The 17,712-nt window shown below is 34.4% G+C and overlaps 2 protein-coding genes across 3 annotated transcripts in view; one reads left to right on the forward strand and one right to left on the reverse strand.

The window, feature by feature from the left end:
• Nucleotides 1-18: 18 nt before the first annotated feature.
• LOC106167633 (synaptobrevin homolog YKT6-like) lies at nucleotides 19-5,937 on the reverse strand. The gene is made up of 7 exons (XM_013546470.2): nucleotides 5,781-5,937; nucleotides 5,057-5,213; nucleotides 4,085-4,167; nucleotides 3,649-3,808; nucleotides 3,074-3,185; nucleotides 2,471-2,572; nucleotides 19-1,967 (listed from the first exon to the last, which is right to left on the reverse strand). The coding sequence occupies exons 2-7, from the start codon at nucleotides 5,158-5,160 to the stop codon at nucleotides 1,932-1,934; spliced, it is 597 nt and encodes a 198-aa protein (XP_013401924.1). The 5' UTR covers nucleotides 5,161-5,213; nucleotides 5,781-5,937; the 3' UTR covers nucleotides 19-1,931.
• Nucleotides 5,938-6,074: 137 nt separating this feature from the next.
• Nucleotides 6,075-17,712, forward strand: part of LOC106167632 (epsilon-sarcoglycan-like) — a 97,933-nt gene continuing 86,295 nt past the window's right edge. For both annotated transcript variants that reach the window (XM_087015811.1, XM_087015806.1), the window contains exons 1-7: nucleotides 6,075-6,186; nucleotides 6,629-6,694; nucleotides 7,360-7,455; nucleotides 7,728-7,873; nucleotides 8,312-8,384; nucleotides 10,806-11,016; nucleotides 11,798-11,966. In XM_087015811.1, the coding sequence (XP_086871937.1) occupies nucleotides 6,667-6,694; nucleotides 7,360-7,455; nucleotides 7,728-7,873; nucleotides 8,312-8,384; nucleotides 10,806-11,016; nucleotides 11,798-11,966 (723 nt within the window). In that variant the 5' untranslated portion in view covers nucleotides 6,075-6,186; nucleotides 6,629-6,666. The remainder of the gene's footprint in view (nucleotides 6,187-6,628; nucleotides 6,695-7,359; nucleotides 7,456-7,727; nucleotides 7,874-8,311; nucleotides 8,385-10,805; nucleotides 11,017-11,797; nucleotides 11,967-17,712) is intronic.

Raw genomic sequence — 17,712 nt, forward strand, 5'->3', positions numbered from 1 at the left:
AGTTATAGCAATTAAAGATTCTGTGTAAGCTCATTTATTTACAACACAGAGAATACATACTACATGATTTTCAGTTTTTGAACAATACACAATAGTTACAGTAATAATTATATTACCTGTGTATTTTGTGTGAATGAGAAGGATACCCATTAACTGCACCTTATCATCCACATTTATGACTGAGAATGTACAAGTCTATGTATTTCATCAAACCTGCTCTAAATGGATTTTTACGGTATTTTTAACCTTTCTTAGTTGAAGAAAACATAATTCTAATTTGAAGATTAGTTATAGAGACAGTACATGAGGTTTTGGCACAAAAAAATTAAAATTCACAATACCTAGAGACCATAACCCTGCCAGATTCCAATCTTACAACTACCCAAAGATGAATGCCCAGTAAACAGTTGCATGTGTAAAAAAATAGCCTTTGATCAAGTATGCTTTATCATTTGATAAAAAGTATGTAATGTTCCTCTGAAACCTAAGCATGGATAATATCTGTAGAAAACAAAGCTTAAAAACAAAAAACCTCACATACTGTCCCTTAAAAAATCTTTTATTATAAAAACACTAATCTAACTTCACTATGGATGAGGGTTTTGCTGACCAGTAGAAATTTCCTGCCCTGGCAATGCTAGTACCTGAATTCTATGTCCTACATAGGGAAATACTTGGAAGTGTTTTTCTTGGAATGAATCAAGCAGGTTTAGACTAAAAACTAAAAAAGGATGGGAATCCAGGAAGAAAGGCATGTTATACATGTAACCTTGACAAAGCATGCAATGGAGACATTTTTCAAAATTTAACAACAAAGGATGCAATCTGATTTGCTTTGTGCATAAACAAGAATTTGGATGTGTGACACTATCAGCGATGAATGCCATCATTTCATGGATCAGATAACTGTTAAAAAATACATAGTACCAGGTTGCACTTTAAATTATTTAGGAACTGGTATAGTTACAATGTAAAACATGCAGCCATGAGCACCTTTATAATATTTGCTACAATTCACAAAAATAAAATGACCAATGTTTTTTTTTTTCATCAGCACATTTTCATATCATATTAATGCAGCAGCTTCATATTGTTTTCAACTGCTTACATTTGGATTCGTCAAAACAAAATGTGCCATGATATATGTAAGTCTGACATTTAATACTTATCACCTAAACACAATATATGGCAATCTATAATTTACCTTGACTGGTATTAATCTCTTATCCAATCTTAAATAATTTCCATGACCTGTTTAAATCCGTCACTGTGACAACAGCTGATACAGCTGTTCATTTCATCACAATGACCTACGTCTCATAAGCACAACTTATCAACAGCAGTCTCTCATGCACGTAAATTTAATGGTTCAGATTCTCGTTTTTTTACCATCCTTAATTATTCTCTACAGCAAATAATCCCTTGCAAATATATGCCTTCATTTAAGGTCAGTGGGACACATAGAGAAATGTATTGCTACAAGCCTCTTTTACCAACAAGATCCTTTGTATCTCAGCCTTGCTAAAGTGGTTGTTGCAGTAGTCATACAGGGTATTCATATCGCTTAACTTGCCTTAAATGTTCCACTGTTTGGTGTGCATTCCCCACAGCACGTTTGGTGAATGTTTACCTATGTCCACAAATATTAAAATGTCATATTTCTCAATTCTTAAAAAGACATTTGCAGAACATTACAGAATATGAAATACAGTGAATTTCATATTTTACTCAGGAAAATAGTTTCTGTGACTTACAATGCATACACAACATATGCATTTTGCAATGTATGTAATGGTCATATTAGTTTGTAATCTGATGTGCACATTTTGCCATGTTAAACACTCAAATGGTCCATCTTCTAAATGTATTTATATCTAGGTTACTTTCTTCATCTGGTAAATTTGATTTCCTTTTCAATCAGTCAGCCTCTATTATAATATCACACAGCAGGAATTGGTCTTCTTTGCCTTAAAAAAGATGTGATCCATGATAATTACTCAAAAATGACTGGGCAACTCAAAGTTTTTTAACTAGTACCTAAATGAAACCACATCATATAAAAAGTCAACAAATAATGAAGTTGACAAAGTAAACAGAACAATAACTGTTTGAACAAAACACAACTCATCGTAGACCTTTAGTATACTTATTAGTTATATTAAAATAAGTGAACTATGATATACATGTGACAGCCTTAGGAAAAAAAAAAATATATATATATATATATATATATATATATATATATATATATATATATATATATAATTTTTTTTGGGGGGGGAGGGGGGGCATTAGACTATTTCAATGTCTACAAATTCATAGAGACAAAAAAAATCAGCTGTCTTTTTCCATCCTTTTTCACCAACATAAAGACTAAACTAGAGAAAGGAATTTCAAGTTTAATGGCATATATTAATGTGTCCATAATGGAAAACAACATGCCATGTTTTGTAACAAGTGTGCTACTCACTGTTTTATAAAAAGCCTTAGATTGCGTGCTGAGTCCCTCTGATTTATCAACAAGGTCATCTAATTTCTCTCCCCTCTGTAGTACAGCTTCTATTGTATTATGCTGAAGTCAGAACGAGCAACTTGTATGATCATATAACTTATATAATCACAAATGTAACTCACAACATATGTAAACAAATATGTAACAAAAAACATTATATAATCAGGCAATTTTGATTGAAAACAGCACATTACTATTACCTAAAGATTTTTGAATGAATTATTTACTTGATGTATCAGTCTGCTATTAAGTAACACATATTGGTTAATTGTAAATACTAAAGTACATTAATAAATTAGTGAAGGGGTCAACAATTTTTATCTTCATTTTCGCACGTCTGCAAACCATACACTCAGTGGGAGGGGGTGAATGCCCTCTGCATGCTTTTGAAAAATAATCAAAACCAGGGGTGTGAAGGCAAAGGTCTCCATTTTAAGCTTCTGCCTTGTGTTCTCAGAACAAAGGAGGGGAAGGGGGGGGGGAGAGTCTTTGCAGACTTGAAAATTGAAAATGATGATAAAAATGGATGACCCCTAAGTATTAACATAAATAATCACTTACAAGAATGATCTTGGTTTCATCTATGTCTGCTTGTAGTCTGGTCATGGCATCAGCCTCCTTGGGATTCTGGTATTTGACTAAATAATCATCCGCATTTGAAAACTGAACAGTGCTGAAATACACAGAACACATGAATCAAAACTCAGCATCCATATCACTTGCTGTCACTAATAGAAGCTGCAAGAAACAACTTAATTACCTTATCACTATTCACTAATCTTTATCCTGCAGACAAATTTTCTGCCTGGATTATTCTGAATTGCTTACTTTCTCAGGTGACTTGATGGAAAGCATTTTGTACACAAAATCTGAAGAATTTATCTAGACAATGAAAGGGAGTAGCTGTCAACTGCTGATGAAGATAATTAATTACTAAATTATATTATTAACAAGCAGTTTATACTTGAGCTCTGTCACAGTTGCGGAACAATATTTCTAAGAATAAAACCCTTAACTGCTTTTTGCATAAACTAAAATAATAAAGTTGCACAATAAACAATAAATACTTGATAGCTAAATCTTAACTTGATGACTTGGCTAATTTACTGTTGAGCGAAATGTTTTATTGATCTTACTTTTCTTCAACGGTACCCCATTCAATCTTGGGGAATTTTTCTGAGAATTCATCCAGCACTTTATTAAGCAACGTAAAGGCAACTCTCACTGGATATTCATGATCAGCAATAAGCACACCTGCTAAACCATCAGCACGCACATAGACATGCACCATGTATTCTAAAACAAAACATATAATTACACATATAATTATACATCTTCAATGACAGAACTTAAGACCATTCAATTTTATCTATCAACAAGAAAACAGATGTTTACTGTAGTATGTCTGATAATGTGATTTAGGTCTCTTTTTAAGTGCTGACATACATGATACTAGAAACTATAACCAAGTTCATTTTCCTTTTACAGAACACTGCAGATATATCTACTGCCTAGTATTGATCATCTTGTCAATAAAATATTTATGAAATGAGGTTTTACTTCTCAACTCACCTTGTTCTTTTACTGAAGCCCTGCTACATAAAGATGTCCTCTCTGTTACTATACGACTTGTGAAATCCATAAATTCTCTAACACTGAAAAGACAATACATTGATATTGAAGTTAAAAATGTCAATTATCAATGAACATGATAACCTTGTGAGATTTCAACATCACTTTTACTTTAACTAGGCTACCCAATCTGCGCTCCTTGCAAAACAAATGATAAATTTCACAGTGATTCATATTATTTTTATTTGAAGCAAGAGAAAGAAACATGTAATTATATAAATTATCAGTACCAATTTCTTACATAACACAAATAAAATCCAAACGTCCCACAAAATTATCTCTCATGCAGCAGAAAAAAAGACTTTAAAAGTATATCTTCTTCAAAGTTCTGGTTGTAAATTTCACCTACTTATTTTCCTTCCAGTCTTGAACCACGTTAAGCAGATAATATCTGATGATATCTGTGTGCAAATTTCATAAAATAATGTAGCAAAACCCCGTGGTATTTCTCTAACTTATATTATTTAAAACTATACGGTGGCACTTGGTTGGGATTAGCCAAAATAATTTGGCATAAGTGTTTGCTTAATATGCATCAATGTAAAATATGCATTGAGACTGACAAAAATATTATTTAAACATTTATCAGTACCTGCTGTGAAAAACACTCACAAACATGAACATTCAAGTCCAGGAACAGAAACTGAAAGTGTCTTTTCAAAGTGAAATTGTTCTGTGTGTGTACAGTATTAAAACTAAAAAGTCCAAACTGACAATGAAAATTAAGAAACATACGTCGAAATTATATTCAATTTTTCCCCATCGGTGTTTTGCACCAATCAACTGCCAACATTATATATATTCAACCTATGTATAAAATAATTTGTTGGAAGACTTTATTACAGTTACCATTTTCCAAAATTCCTAGTACTTTCTCCCTTCTTTTCTATCATATCCTGGAATTTATCTTACCTTCCTCTCTGAAAATATCCAAAGGACTGGAGGTCATGTGCAGCCTTCAGTGATCGCACTTTGTGCTCTGTCTTATACAATACTGTTAGGGAATATAGCTTCATTTTGTGGGTTGTATATGTACAAGATTACCAACTATTTACACACCTTCTACAAGCTGAAATATAAAAGAAAATATATTTTGTCAATGTGAATACAAATTATGTTTTATATCCAGAGGATACAAATCAAGTTCAAATCCTTGCTGAATGAAAGTCAGTTTATAGATAAATATCTGCAGCTTATCACATGATGATCGCATAGTGATGGTCATGATATTGTACACAATGACTCAAATACTGGCTATTTAGTATTTGGTATTGAATGATCACATAACAACCACAAATAACACAGTGTAGGCATTACAGAATTAGCTTTCTCACAGTAACTAAAAATGGCAATTTTTTGTCGACCTGGATTGTTTGAAAGATAAATACAACTAATAACCACTCTTCTACGGTTCTCAAAGCGTATGCTTCTTTGCTATACTTCTTACGTTATCAACTCATTTTGTACCTCTTCCTGCGTGGAACTTTTTACGTGTCAATTGGATAGAATTATGCTGAACAATAATGTACCATATTTAACAAAACGAACCATCAAATCCCCAACGTTAGACAGTCTATGGTTTGAGTAGGTTCAATTCATGAGTTACCGAGAAACACCATAAAATGATGAAACTTACCCTCTTTTACACAATGACTTGGTGACAAACATCCAATAAGTTTGATGCTCTCAAGATTGTTAACATCGGAACTATCAAAATTTTTTTCCGTGACTAAAGAGTGACATCACCGAGCCTCGATATCGAAAAGTAAAGCTGCTCCCAAATTTAAACAGCATTTTTGTATATATATTTTGGAAGCTCTGTCAGTAAAATGGAGTACTGGTACTTATCAGTACATCTAAAATACATTAATCAATAAACATTTTAATAATGAAATATTTTATTCAAAGAACTATTAATACTGAAAACAAGTTTATCGCCGAAACCATATGAACACTCACAGCCACACGAACACATTGTTGACATTTTGCAGGGTGGGAAATTACGGATCGAGACTGAAGGGGATACGGTTTGTGCTGTTAAGGTGCTTTTTCTTTCCTTTTCTGCTTCCTTTCCTCATTGCTCCTATTGATGCAAATACAAATTATATCCATATTTAAAAATTTGAGAAATACAAGTGGTCCTGTACATGCTTTTTTTCACTGTAATAAACAGTGTAATTGACAATTGGTGTGAGTTAAATATATGTTAATTGTTAGTACAATCCTTGTCCATTTTAGAATTATTCAGTTTCTTGCCTCATTTTCCATTTGTGGGCGGTCGAAGGTACCATAACAGCATGCATATCAAACTAAATAACTTTGCTTGAGGTCAAGTATTAATTTTCATAAATATATTATTATCTGATTATAAATTATTCTGCTTGTTTTTAGTGACCTGTACAAAGGGTCACTCTGCTTAGATTTATTGGGGTAAATTAGTTATGCAGACTTCAAGTCTTAGTTATTGAATCTTTTCAATTCTAGGCTGCTGGAGTACAGAGTGAAGTCGGTTGCTGGTCAAGATGATGAGGGAAGTGTATTCCACATTGTGTAAGCTGTATACCTGTATATATATAGTTATTCTAGTGCAAATAGAATAGAAATCTACCACAATATTCTGATAAAGCAAAGCTGTCAGCCCTGTGTGACATATAATACAAGACTAGAAAATGTGCTAAAATTCACAGGGGGTGGGGTTAACTTTTTTTATGATATCAGTGAAATTCTATATGTACTGGGAATGTCATCTAAGAAAACAATGCAAAAGTGACACTCAAAGCATGGCGGAATTGTATTTTTGTTCAATAGACTGTAATTTGCCAGACCAACTACTAAAAAACACCCATAGATGAATTATGTCAGCTTTTATTTGTTGGTGAACCCCACTCATTAGTCTGTCAATATTTAAGGTCACTCTCCAAATCACTCGAAATGTTGCATGATTTTATGCTAAGTTGCAAGACGTTTGGCTGTCTTGGATGATTTTCATTAAGGTGCACATCTCTTCTAAATTTAACAACTATTCTCTTAGTTTACCTCAGATAGCTGTTACTTTTGTGTTACCCTGAACCTATTGTATTATTATTTATTTACAAAAAGAAGACAGCAAATAGCTATGTAGTTGAATAACTATACACAGTTTGTGTGTTCCTCAGATATACCAATGCTTTGGTAATGATAACTTAATGTGATCATCATCTTTTATTGTTTTTCAGTCTTAGTGTTATGTATTTATCATGTGGAAGGTGAAAGTGCAGTTCTTGGACAACACTTTTTGCACATAATAAAGCGTCAAGAATTTTTCAGTCAGGGTAAGTAAATATTAAAGTGTCTGCTATAGGTTTCTATAATGTGTAAGTTGATGTTAATAATTTTTGCTGACAAAAAAAGGTTTTCATACATTAAAACGGGTTTGTACTGATAGTAAAATTAAGTTTATATCCCTAGATTTAAAGAATATAACATATTGGTTCAGTAGATCAAATTATTATAGCAGAAAATAAACACATGCAATAGCAGAAGATTTGTTAAGCATGTTATGAAGTGAGATTTAGCAAAACTTAAATGCTATCATTACATGTAGGAAATACAGCTGCAATAGAGTTTCAAGCCAAAAGCAAGTCTTATCCAGACCTCCCATCTTGGCTCACTCTAAAACAGCGCACGGAGTTACAAGATGCTTACTTGTTTGGTACACCAAGGGCAGAGGCAGTCAGCACTGACATACAGGTATGGTGTATGTGGTACAGTTTAAAATTATGGACATAATTGAATTTGTTATTTACCATTTATTTACTTAGTGTTTGTTTTCTGTTGCAGGTTGCTGAGAGTTTTTAAATTGGACTCTTGAATTTTAGTATTATATTAACTTTCAGTGTCTCTTATTGCCTTGTAATCATATTCAGTTGCTTTTTCCCTCAATAGTGATCTAATCAGTTTTTTTTAAATAAATCAAGAGTTTCTACTCTTAGTATTCATACTGATGTTAAAGCATTGTCGTAGAATATATTTAGAACTTAGAACCATATCATCTTAAATCACCTTGCTAAACTCCTTTTTTTTCTCAGCTAATTTTACAGTTTCACCAATACATAATGATAGTAATGTTTCACTGCAATATTTCCTTTATGTTGAATTATTACTGATGTGGGTAATGATGTGTTACAGATCATTGCTTTAAACAAAGGGACATATCAGACAGAGCAAGATGCTTTTTCTATAACTGTAGATACCACAAAAGGTAGGTATTTTATTCTGTGTACTTTTTTAACTCTACGTGTATGTATTAATTATGTAAAATTTCAGTTTATCAAACAGGTACATGACCCTAGCTGTCCAGCCTCATGTCCTGGACTCAAGAAAAATATTACAGGGTGTACTGGTTGCATTTCTTACTCTTGAATTTGCAGCTGATAAAGATCACTTGATGCCCAAAAGCGCTGCCTGCAACTCCCTAATATAATGTTTTTCTTGAGTCCATGGAATGAAGTGAGATACCTCATCCTATTTCATTATAAACCTACTATTGCTTGGTTCACTTGAACCATCAGCACCAAAGAATCTAGACAACAGCCACTCTCAAGGCAAGAAGCCTAAGTAGCTAGCTTTTGTTCATTTATCCATGTATCTTGGGCATTGCAGCAGAGGGTGCTGCCAAAGCACACGTCCTCAGAGAATCAGCTCTGAACCCTGTTATTTTGATAAAGTGGGCTTTAAACAAGGCATGACTATGGGCGGCGGTTTATACAAAAATTCAAAACACGATTAGTCGTCGTCGTTATCAGATTCGTCGAATTCAAAATACGATTAGTCGTCGTTGTTATCAGATTCGTCGAATTGAAAACACGGTTAGTCATCGTTATCAGATCAGTCGGCAAAATACGACTAGTAGTCGTCAAAACGCAACTAGTAGAAGCCAAAACTCGATTTGACGCTAGATGGCGCTCATGTCAATGGTCTTGGCCACCCTTGTGCCGACTTCACAGTCAGTACCGCGAAAATCTGACACTGACAATTAAGTGCTTAATTTGTGATTGACAGATTGAGGAGAGTTGACAGATGTTGTACTTTTGTAAGCTAGTATGTGATAGATACAATACGAGTCGCAGAGCTGTACGTCAAATAAATACAGGGGTACGAGTGCAATGTCGAGTTTTGTACTGCAACTACACTGCCCTTGCGATATTTTACTCATACATGTTAGGGGCCCTTGTGGTCACTTAGTCCTGTGTTGGACGATGGAGGGCAAGGGTGAACACGCCTAACAGCTCCCCTGACCTAAGTCAGCCCTAGCCGCTTCGTGCAGCAGCAGCAGCACCAACACCACTCCCACCACCAGCAGCAGATTAGATACTGAGAAGCCCCCCCCCCCAAAAAAAAAAAAAAAAAAAAAAAAAAACACTACTCTTTCTCCCCCATCAGTGGCGGATTTAGAGTGGGGGTCTGACCCCCCTCCCCCTCGGTTTCTGAAAAATATATCACGCCAATATTCCCCTCTTGAAATTAGAATTTTGACTAGCTAAATAAATCATAGTTCTTAACCGTACCAAAGGCACTGTTTGCTCTTTAAAACACCAAAAATTTTCGGGGGCCCTTGAGTAGGCCCCAAACTCCACACCAGTGGGCGACGATCGGCTTCACATCGTCCCGGACCCCCCAATTCAAATAATCCTGGATTTTTTAAATATTGTGACGAATTTTTAGATCTTTATATGTCCATCTGACATGAAATTCCACATAAATGATCACACTAATACACCTTTTACACCGGGGTAGGCGAAGGTGTTAACACTTAGGTCGAGGGGAGCTGGGGGGGGGTCTGGGACGTCCAACACAGGACTAAGTGACCACAAGGGCCCCTAACATGTATGAGTAAAATATCGCAAGGGCAGTGTAGTAGCCAGAGGCCGTGGTTTAAGCCAGATACAACACTCGCCTGCAGCTCGACAATACACTCGTAATATATTTCACGTACAGCTCTGCGACTCATATTGTATCTATCACATACTAGCCTACTATAAAACAACATCTGTCAACTTTCCTCAATCTGTCAATCACAAATTAAGCACTTGTCAGATTTTTGCGGTATTGACTGTGAAGTCGGCACAAGGGTGGCCAAGACCATTGACATGAGCACCATCTAGCATCAAATCGAGTTTTGGCTTCTACTAGTTGCGTTTTGACGACTACTAGTCATATTTTGCCGACTGATCTGATAACGATGACGACTAATCGTGTTTTCAATTCGACTAATCTGATAACGACAACGACTAATCGTGTTTTGAATTCGACGAATCTGATAACGACGACGACTAATCGTGTTCTGAATATGACGAATCTGATAACGACGACAACTAATCGTGTTTTGAATTTTTGTATAAACCGCCGCCCATACATGACCACCCACCCCCACACACACCCAACTCTGTTATCTGCTGTAAAGAGTGTAATGCACATGACCACATAGCATAACAGTCATACAGAGGATGAGTACTAAAACAGTGAGCCCTGGGGAATATTTATTTATTTATTTATTTATTTATGTATTTATTTATTTATGTTAATTCAAAAAACATTTATCTCCATTTTTAGCAGAGATGACTTGTATCTGATCTTGTACATATTTTTCTACCTCAATAACCATGAGAATTGATTATTTTAGACCTACCCAAGAATATAGTGGAGTTAAGAGTGAAGAACTACAACATTGAGGAGTTCCTGGCTGGCCAGGCTTTGAGCAATCTTACCCGGATCATGGCAAAGCTGTGGCCTGAGGCTGGAACCCTGCAAGTGGTGAAGGTGTCTTCTCTTGTTGATGAGCTGGGAAGAGTACCAGTGCCAGATGGACCCATGCAACCACTGCCCAAAGAGGGGTAACAGTGATTGTGTACAGAGTAGAACTGATAGCAGGTCTAATTTGGATATAAAAATGAATTTCCAGCCGATGTTAATGTGTTGAGAAATTTATATATTATGTTGCTTGGAGGTTATGGTTTATTGAAATTATGCTTTATTGTTTTAGAAAAATTTTGAAGAATATTGCATAGCTTAGATTAGAATTTCAAAGTTTCAAATTTCATGCATAGGCATGTGCTAAACACATCCACCGAAACTACCATCTTTTTATTTTTCACATCTTTATTTTCTCCTAAATTGCTTTTGAAATTGATACTATTTAACTTCAATCAGCATATCATAGATTTAGATTCAGGGTCCAAAGGTCTCTTAAACGATAATTGTTATTTGTAATTTCATAGTACAGATTTGTGAATTTATGACTCAAACTGCAATTTCATGGTACATACATAAAAGTAGCTGTTGTCAGCATCATAATAAGAGCAAGCTGCCCAGCTTTCATCTAGGTTTTGTGCTGGGTTCTTTTTTCTCAACTCTGAACTATTTGCAATATGGGACTTCTATGCTCTCAACAATCTCCAGCACACAGGGAATGTATCAGACAGGTTGGTAAGCAGATAAATTGTTCATGGTGTGCATTGCAGTGCTCACAATGACTTTTTTGTTTGTGCCATGAAATCATGGTTTGAGTCCCAATCACAAACCCTAGGCTCGAGATCTCTTGCAGCTATATCATTTGTAAGGCCAAATCTATTTACCAGTTATGACAATAGAGCTCAGTAAACATACCATTTCCAGGGTTTTGGTTCAGATTGGAGGAGCTGGTGATTTCTCTGCACTCCTGGCCAGTGTTAGTCAGCAAGTGAACAACACAAACTGCATGAACCAGGAACAGTTCATTGGAATCCGAGAAGACTTTGAGCCCGAGTTTAACCTTGACTGGTGTGCCTTTAAGATGTTTCCATTAGTAAGTTACAGTTGTCTGAAACTCTATAACATTTGCTTCAAGAAAAATTAACAACTTTATGTTTGACTGCTGTTTTTGAACATGCAAGTTGATTGGAAAAATTGTTGAAACAAATGTTAAAGTGATTTTTCCTAATTTTACTTGAAGTTTTGCACTTGGTTTGAAGCAAGTTGTAAATGTTACTTGACTACATACCTTAATAGTCTGCCATGGACTGGAAGTAATATTATTTCATTTAATTTTCCACTTTTCTGGGTGTTCGTTTGAGAAATAGAGGTCTCTTACTATTGTGTTAGGTTGTTGTGTTAGGTGAGACTGATTGTGAAGACTTCTTGATTGCACCAAGACCATGGTTGTTGCTATGACTCGTAAAGATGATTGTCTGACAAACCCCTTTGGACACCATACCAGTTGTTTTGCACTGTAATGTCAATTCATATTCCATTCATTACATTTTTTTCTTTTTTTTTTTTTTACTTTGGTCCCAACAGGCTCAGTTATCTGCGAATTTAATGCAGTATTCTTGATAACTAGTAAGACATTGGAATATTTTTGACATGCTATAGATTTATTCTTGTAAGTAGTGATGTATGTCACTGGAATGCTAACTAATGACCATGGTTGTTTTGAATTTTCTTTTCAGAGTACTGATTCGAACATAGGGTTTATCTAAATCTGTTGCAGCAAGATTTGATGTTTATCCATTTTTAATGAGTGTCAGAATTATTTTCACCTATCATAACCCAACTTTCAAATCCATTACTTGCTTGAAAATGGTAGGTTGTGCTGTAACAGCAGTACTGATGAAGCTTTACGTACATCACATATAACACAGCTAGATCAAAGCTATGCACCTGTTACACAATATATTGGATGGGGTATCTTAAATGCCACTAGGTTAATCATACGTTAGAATTTTGTTTGGTTTCAGAGGGAAGGGACATTCTCCTTTTATCTTAGTATGTGGTAGATAGCAGTGAATCTTATACAGATATATCTTTCTCTGATGCATGAAATGGATTGTTGCCTTTAGTAAAAGTCATCACAGGAATTGCCAACAGAACTCTTTAATCATGTTTCGATATTTGCAATATCCTTCGGAAGAAATATTGCATTTTCTTTTAGCAATTTATCCCATTTCTTTTTCCTATGGGTTTTATGTGTGATTTTCATCACCCTCTAAATGTTACTGTTAGTAGAATTTGTTCATTTCTCAAATACATTATTGAAAATGTTCTGAACATTTCATAAATGTTCCTGTAGGGTTGGGTCCTCTGCATCCAACTGATGATTAAAGTGAATCACCTGCCGGCTCAGCACGTTAGTGTGCATTTTCCACATAGGAAGACATGTTTTATTGATTGTGGTGATTTTTCCCACTGGATGAACTTTGTTAGCGTTGCACTCAAGGTGCTTCACCATCTTTAAATTGTGTTTCTCTAGGTTATTGGAAAAGAAAGGCAATGAAAGAAGTTTGGTCTTTTAGATCAACAGTGGTAAGGACTGCTATTACAAAGGATTTTTAAGAACTGGAGGGAGTTTCATAACCTCAGATGGTCAGCATGATTACCAGTGTATTTTAATAATGAAGTTGTTTATTAAATGTTCTCTGGAATAATACACTGTATATTCAGATACAAGTATTTTGCATTGCAATCCAATTAATTACTTGATATCATAAAAAAAATCTTAAAAGTAATCAAAGAATTGTGATTACTAGCTCCAGAGTCAATAAAATTGCTCTGTGATTGTTACAATATCAATCTTAGACCAAGAATTTTCATCAAATTTCCTCATGTCACATTTGATTTTTCATGAGACTTACATGTTTTCTATCACTTAAATGTTTTTGATATTTTTTATTGTTTGTTATAATTAGTGGTCTTAAAACCAGGCAATCAGATGTTTTTAGGAAGGTGTTTTGCCTTCCATAGAGTTATATACTCAACTAGCAAAGTCATTGACCACTGTTGGTTATTATAATGCCTTGAGAGATACTTTAATTAAATTTGCAGAGCCAATAAGACAATTTGAAGTTTGCCTTGTAATTTTAACAAAATTATCAATATAAATCTCCTCACCCTCAACTCACCAGGAAAAAAGAGAAGGAAAAAGAGCAGGACTACTTTTTATTTGGGGATATGTTAACAAATTTGTTTGGTGTGCTGCATGCAATAGTGCAATTATAGCAAGATTGATATCGAACAGATTCATTACAGATAAACATTGTTTTTCTCATTGGAAATTTTCTTTTTAAGTGGCAAAGAAAGAAAAGGGTATAAACTACAGATGATATAGACATTTTTGTGATGCTCATGGACCTCAAGGTTTCAATATTTGTCAATTTGAACATGTTATGAAGTTCAGTTTGGCATCCTGTCATGGATGATTATTGAGTTTTTATCCTGTTGACCATTTTCTTGAAGATAAAGACTATTCAGCATGGTCTTCTTGTCATCTACAACTATGCTGCTTTAATTTTAACTTTCAAATCTGTGAGTGCCATGAGGTAATTTTCTTGTCAACTCTATTTGATCACTGTAATACCTTTCCTTACGGAAATAGTATTATAAAATCACAATACTTTGATGTACAAATAAAGAGGCAGTGATTACATAGCCATGACAAAGGTCCATGGGTTTGTTACATCAGATCTCTTAGCTCGCTCTTTGTTTAAAGATGAATGGTCACAATATCAGTATGGATTCTTTCTAGCCCACGGATGTTTGCTAACTCTTGAGTGGAAATTAAAATATTTAAAACTATGTTATTTTTTATCACATTTTTCTTTTTTTGTGGAAATTTTCTATGTTAAAGAGGAGCTGGCTTGATTATACAGAGCTTTAGTGTCTATGCTTTTTTTGTAGTTCATAGGATTCATTTAAGAGCAAATCAAGACTGTCTGCAAAGCTTTTTATTGGAGCATTTGAAGCAGAATTGAAATGGAGAAATAAAGTAATGGGGCACTCATGTAAAAGTCCTTCCATCTGCATCCCATTTCAGTCAGCAAAATGTATTTTTGTTCTGGCAAGTGAAACAATGGTATATTTACTCTTATTGAATCTACCAAATTGATATTATGAGTGAAATTAGGTGAGAGCTGACTGCCAGTTGGCAGCAAGGTCAAGGATTAGCCCTATTCAACATTAATATTATGCCATTGCTAGTGTTCCATTATCAATCTAACAATGATGTTTTACACAACAAGATCATATGAAATTACCTAAACTGCTGTGTGCAATTTATACATCTGAATATTGTAAATTATGACAGCATTTTAACTGAAAACACATCCATTAAGTCAATTTTTCTTTTTATCAGGCTCCATTTTCTTGCCTTGCATATATTATAAGTCAAGTACCTATTATTTATAAATGCATTTGGCCATGTAACAAAATATTTGACATCTTAGTCACCTGAATTTTGGCTCATGCTTCTTTCAATATACTTGTAAAATATTTTTGGTGGTAATTTATTTCCTGTTGATATGTTGATTTGTTTATGACATTGCATTTAAAAGAAAGTGAATCTGACACATTTTTGCCTGGATTTGTAAATGTTATTTTTTCTCTCACTACAACGGGAAAGTTTGTGATAATTTTTCTTTTATAATAAGCCTGAAGGATTTCAATCATTTCATGAAACTTGCTAATAGCAGAATAGGAGACAGTATTTAAAACTTGCACTTAGCTTGCAAAAACTTAGATTAAATAGGTATAAGGTACATATGTTTTCTTGGACGTCAAATTGTTATTTTAATCATTGATTATTCCACTATGTGTCATTGCTTTTAAATTACCTACCCTCATTTCATGTTGCATATATACTGCTCAAGTCATCTACACTCCTTGACATTTGTCAGATGCACTTTTAACCAGATTTCACAACAGTAATCAGCTTACCATGAAACTCTGGAACAACTTCATGACACCATATTTGGGAACCAGTTCATCCCATATTAGAATGAGAAAAAAAAGGCAGCACAGTTTTGTTAGATTTTGACCAGGTTTAGTTATATGTCACGTGTTAATCAGTGAAGATGTTGAATGATAAATCCACTGGTATTTTCAGTATTGTCTCCTGGATTACATAGCAAATATTTGTCTTTGTAATATGCAGTTTGGCAATCCAACTGGAATCCATGACCGACATTGGAATGATCTTGTCAGCATGTTTTTATTGTTGATATTTTGGCTCTACTCTTGTATGTTTGGCATGTATTGTAACATGTGTCCAATAAGAAATTGGCATGTTGTTGGATTGTGTATGAGAGTATAGTGAATATGGCCAAGATAAAGTAAATAATCTTATAATGAAACTGTTAGTAATGTTAGTCAGAATATTGAACCCTTTTTTCATCCAAGAGGTAAACTAATGAGAAAGTGTGTGCATCTTGAACATTATTATGATAATAACAATAACAATTATTTCAGGTCTAAACCCCATCCACGGTGTTCAGAAATATTAAAAGTACTTTTCAATAGCAGTGGTACTGTAATTAAACATCATTCAGTATTTCTCTTACCATTGGAAAGTAAACTTCTTTTCCCTTTTTTTTTCACGCACAGTATTTCATCTCAGGATATTGCCCTTTGGTGGAAAATAAAATTATTGCCATCCAAGTCTGAAATAGTAATCATATTAGTGGTAATCAAACTTAATAATCAAATGCGTAATCATGATTGTAGTACTTTGTAGTCTGAATGCTGCCATGAAAATGTCATTTTATAAAACATTAAAAAAAATAGATTGGATAGTGAAGCAGAGAGGTAGTTGAGTCCCCTGAAGCCAACAGTTGGTGCCATAAGTGATGCTGTTTGCAATAAAAAGTATTTGAAGTATAAAAACCAATTCCAATCACTCAGAGCAAAGTCAATCAATATCCTTTGGGTAGGGACCAACAGGGAAATGCCTTGGGGATAAAACAATTAACACAAATTATCCAAAACTGGAGTAAATATGAGGGATAACATTCTGTAAACTTTTTGTAGAGATGCAGCAGAACTTGGGGAATTTAGAATATATCCACGTATGCATTCCACCAAGTGTATGATGTGTCTGCAGCTGAGTCATAAGAGTAAAACAAATCTAGGCATGGAGTGGCTTGTGGATATTTTGTTTAAATACCATAAATGCATCTCTAGATTGGTATTATTCTACAAGCCAAATCCATTTGCTTATGATGGGTGAGGTGGTAAATCTCGAGAGCTGACCATGCGCCAAAGACACGGTGTGTAGAGATGTAGTTCCAGCTTTGGCAAAATATTGATAAGAATGTCAAAACCACACCCAGGCATTTGCTGTAGACCACACAGCCTTGCTTAGGTGGCAAGAAAATCAGGCATGGGATATTTGAGAACATAAAATGTTTTTTGGTACAAAATATATTAAATTTCTGGCTACTTTGTGGAATGTTGTTAATGTTCATACTGTTATTTAGACATTACTTGGGTGGAACATGGACTGAACATGTTTCATGTTTGGGCAACCCCATACCCATCATGTGATGTGAAATATAATTAGTTTGGCATTTAATTTCTTGAGCTGGTGTTATAACATAGTAAATATTTTAATACAACTCACTGCATTGCTTTCCTATAATTTGTGTATTTGCAGTTAAGCCAACTTTGAAACAATGAGCAAGGCAATTTAAATGGATACACCTGAAACATGAAAAACAAACAAACAAGATTCTCACCTTCAAACATATCATTTAGAGTGGACAGATAGAGTGACCATTGCACTG

This window comes from Lingula anatina, chromosome 1, assembly GCF_051362555.1.
Source record: "Lingula anatina isolate TDL-2025a chromosome 1, LinAna3.0, whole genome shotgun sequence".
Classification (NCBI taxonomy): Eukaryota; Metazoa; Brachiopoda; class Lingulata; order Lingulida; family Lingulidae; genus Lingula; species Lingula anatina.

Excerpts from the sequence above, each read along its gene's own strand:
- LOC106167633 (XM_013546470.2), bottom strand. The coding sequence starts at position 5,160 with ATGAAGCTATATTCCCTAACAGTATTGTATAAGACAGAGCACAAAGTG. Across the intron at positions 3,186-3,648 it reads TGGGGTACCGTTGAAGAAAA|CACTGTTCAGTTTTCAAATG; the intron begins GTAAGATCAATA and ends TGTGTATTTCAG. Across the intron at positions 1,968-2,470 it reads CTAAGGCTTTTTATAAAACA|GCAAAGAAGACCAATTCCTG; the intron begins GTGAGTAGCACA and ends ATCTTTTTTAAG.